General features: G+C 49.2%; 1 protein-coding gene across 1 annotated transcript; it reads right to left on the bottom strand.

The window, feature by feature from the left end:
• Nucleotides 1-246: 246 nt before the first annotated feature.
• Nucleotides 247-1886, bottom strand: LOC147893045 (aspartyl protease 25-like). Its single transcript, XM_087387659.1, has one exon. It carries the CDS (start codon nt 1834-1836, stop codon nt 466-468), a length of 1371 nt encoding a protein of 456 aa, XP_087243785.1. The 5' UTR covers nt 1837-1886; the 3' UTR covers nt 247-465.
• Between the last annotated feature and the right edge of the window lie 1127 nt (nt 1887-3013).

Raw genomic sequence — 3013 nt, forward strand, 5'->3', positions numbered from 1 at the left:
TCTTTTTTAGAAATGATGTCAAGTATTGCTCATTTAGTGGTCTCTAGAAATATGGGACAGTTAAAAGTTAACCCTGGTTAAAACAATGAATCCCGAATGCATGCCACGTCTTATACAACCCTATTAACTTTTCAGATGCAATATAACATGAGGTAATAGAAGCCATGCAATATAACATGAGGTAAATATAACATGAGGTAATAGCTGCCATGAAGACACAACTAAGGACCCTACAACAAGCCTTCACCAAGAGACCATGAAGATACAACTAGCCTTATGTTATTGTGGGCAAATGCCACATCGCACGTGAATCGCGAATGGTAGACAGCTCTTCTCGAGCCTGTAATCACTTCGCTCTCTCTCCTCGACAATATGACAATTCTTTCATATTATTGCAAATAGATGACTCGGTTCCAGCCACGTTTCATATCTATTATGTCCTTGCTAACATTTTGCATCTAGTTGTCACAGATTACAGCTCGCCGTCGGTGCAAATCCAACCCGCGAGGACGAAAGGTCGTACTCAATCCAGTAATTTTGCTGCTGGTAGTTCCCGATTATGTTCATAGCGGGGTTATCGACAACCCTAGTGAAAGCTGCACATAGCACCATGTTTCTCCCCTCCACTGAATCCAGGTACAAGATGCTATGAGCCCCCAGCTCGAGGTCGACGCCACCCGCAAAATGGAAGGTGATGCTTGGCACATTTGGGAGAACACGTGCAGTGACAGGGATCCTGTAGCATACATCTCCTGTCTCCTTAGAAGAGAAGGGATGCAGATGAGCGGTAGCCTTTAACATAGCTTGGACAAGGGGTGTGTAAACAGAATCCGCCAATCGAGTTAAACTTGTACCCGAGTCGAGAACAGTGCCTCCCCTAGCAGAAGCATCGGACCGGAAAGCGGAAGCCGGAATATTCAGAAGTTCCTTCCCGAGACTGATTCCTTGAAGATCGAGGTAGTAGTATAGTTCTCCCAGTGGAGAGAAGGGAGGGACCAGGGGCGTGTATGCCAATTTTGTGGGAAGTTTATAGTCACCAAATAGAATGACTCCGGAAGTATTCAAGTTGGTGACGCGATCAAGAAGACAGTATGCAAACTTCTTCGACGAGTAGCCGCTGCCGGCCAGCAGCTGGGAGGCGAATGAGAAGGGACCTGGATTGAGACCCAAGAGGCCGGAAGTGGGCAAGGGTGCAGATTCCACCTCGACCACGGCACACCCAATAACGAAGGGCTTGGCAAGCTTGCCAATGTGCAAAACGTCGGCAGACAGGTAGCCAACTTCATGCGAGCCGTCTGCGTATTGCAGCTTAAACGAGCAAGACTTAGCCGAGTCATTGCTGCACTGTCCCCCAGTGAAGCCTGAGCTGTTCAAGCAGAGGGGGGACGTGCACGGCACCCGCTTGTAGGAGGAGGAGTGGGCGGGGCGAAAGAGCGGGCCACGGAGGTCACACGGTTTGCAACTAGGCGAGCAGCCGGTCCAACAGAGCTCGCTACCGGTGTCGAGGGTGAAGATGAGTTCTTGGGGGGGGGAGCCCACGAGGGCAGAGAGGTAGACTTCGGTGCCAGAATTGTCGAGGTAGGAGACATGACCTAAGATAGGAGAAGGGCGGTGGGAGCGGCGAGGGCGTAGGCGTTTGCGAAGCGCGAGACCGGAGGAGACGAAGTGATGGAGGGGGGAGTCGGGGGGGAAGGAGGCGGGGAGGAGGGAGGGGGAGCGGAGGGGGGAGGAGGGGGATTCACGGTGGAAGATGGGGAAGCGCAGGAAGGAGGAGGAGCACAAGGGGAGGAGGGCGATGCCGAGGAACAAGTTGACGAAGAGGAGAGGAGCAGCCATGGATAGCTATGGTTGCAGAAAAGAAAGGTGGTAGTACGTGTGTGTTTGTGTCCGCGTGTTCCGTGACTCTCTCTCGTCTCTCTTATATATAGGGTTTTATGGGAAGCATTTTTACATCGAAAACTCGAGCTTGGGTGTTGTGGGCGGGTATTATGGAGGGCTAACTTTTAAAATGGGGGAAGAATTATTACAAACAAGGTGAATTTCATTCATGATGTGGCCTTCCCTAGATGGTGAGCAGAAAAGGGGATGAATTGGAAGTGAGAGGGGAAGAGAGAGAAGGAGAAGAAGACGAGGGAGAGAGAGAAGGAGAAAAAGACGAAGAGAGAGCGAGAGAGAGAGAGAGAGAGAGAGAGAGAGAGAGAGAGAGAGAGAGAGAGAGAAAGGGGGGGAGAAAAAAGTAGGGGGGGAGAAAAAAGTAGAGGATTGAAGGGATGAAGAAGAGAGAGAGAAAAAAAGGTGGAGAATTTCATGGGATTCTCACATGCTCCTCCAATCAATGGATGCCAAAAAAAAGTAAACATAAAAAGAACTAAATACTTATTTTTCTATTTGGAAGCCAAACGATTACTAAGGCCTACCCATTGAGGGCAGGCAAAAAATACTATGAGAGCTAATGCTTAGGTCACATGATGTCATCTTTCAAAAGAAGAAAGCTGTCGGTGGCATGACGGCCAATACCATGCTTTAAGTCACATTAGGGCCACTAGTATACAATGTTTAGATCACATGAGGGCAAGTACAGAGAAGCACAAAGGGAGAAGGGCGATGGCGAGGAAGAAGAGGAGGGAGGAGCCATGGCTATGACATGTAGACGAAAAGGTGGTGGGCAGATGCGCAAGTACCTCCCCCCCCACCTCCTCCCTTCCCCTCCCCTCTACTCCCGCTCCCCCCCCTCCCGCCCCTCCCCCTCCCTTCATATAGGAAAAGGGGCATATGTTTTTGTGTGTGATTGTCTCCATCTTATATATACGGCGGGTATACTACTGGAGGGCTAGTACTAATCCATGGGGAACATGGCTTTCATGATTTCTAATTACAAGTCCGAAGGTGTCCCATCATCCATGATAGTAATAGGGGCTAATTTTTATTTTTAATGTTCACTAAGATTTTGGGAGCCAATGCTTAGGTTACATCACAGCCACTATTAAGCAAGTGTTAAGCCAAAAAATGGAGA

The sequence above is a fragment of the Dipteris shenzhenensis genome, chromosome 16, assembly GCF_047967505.1.
Source record: "Dipteris shenzhenensis isolate YYH24624 ecotype China chromosome 16, Dip_SZ_1.0, whole genome shotgun sequence".
NCBI lineage: Eukaryota > Viridiplantae > Streptophyta > Polypodiopsida > Gleicheniales > Dipteridaceae > Dipteris > Dipteris shenzhenensis.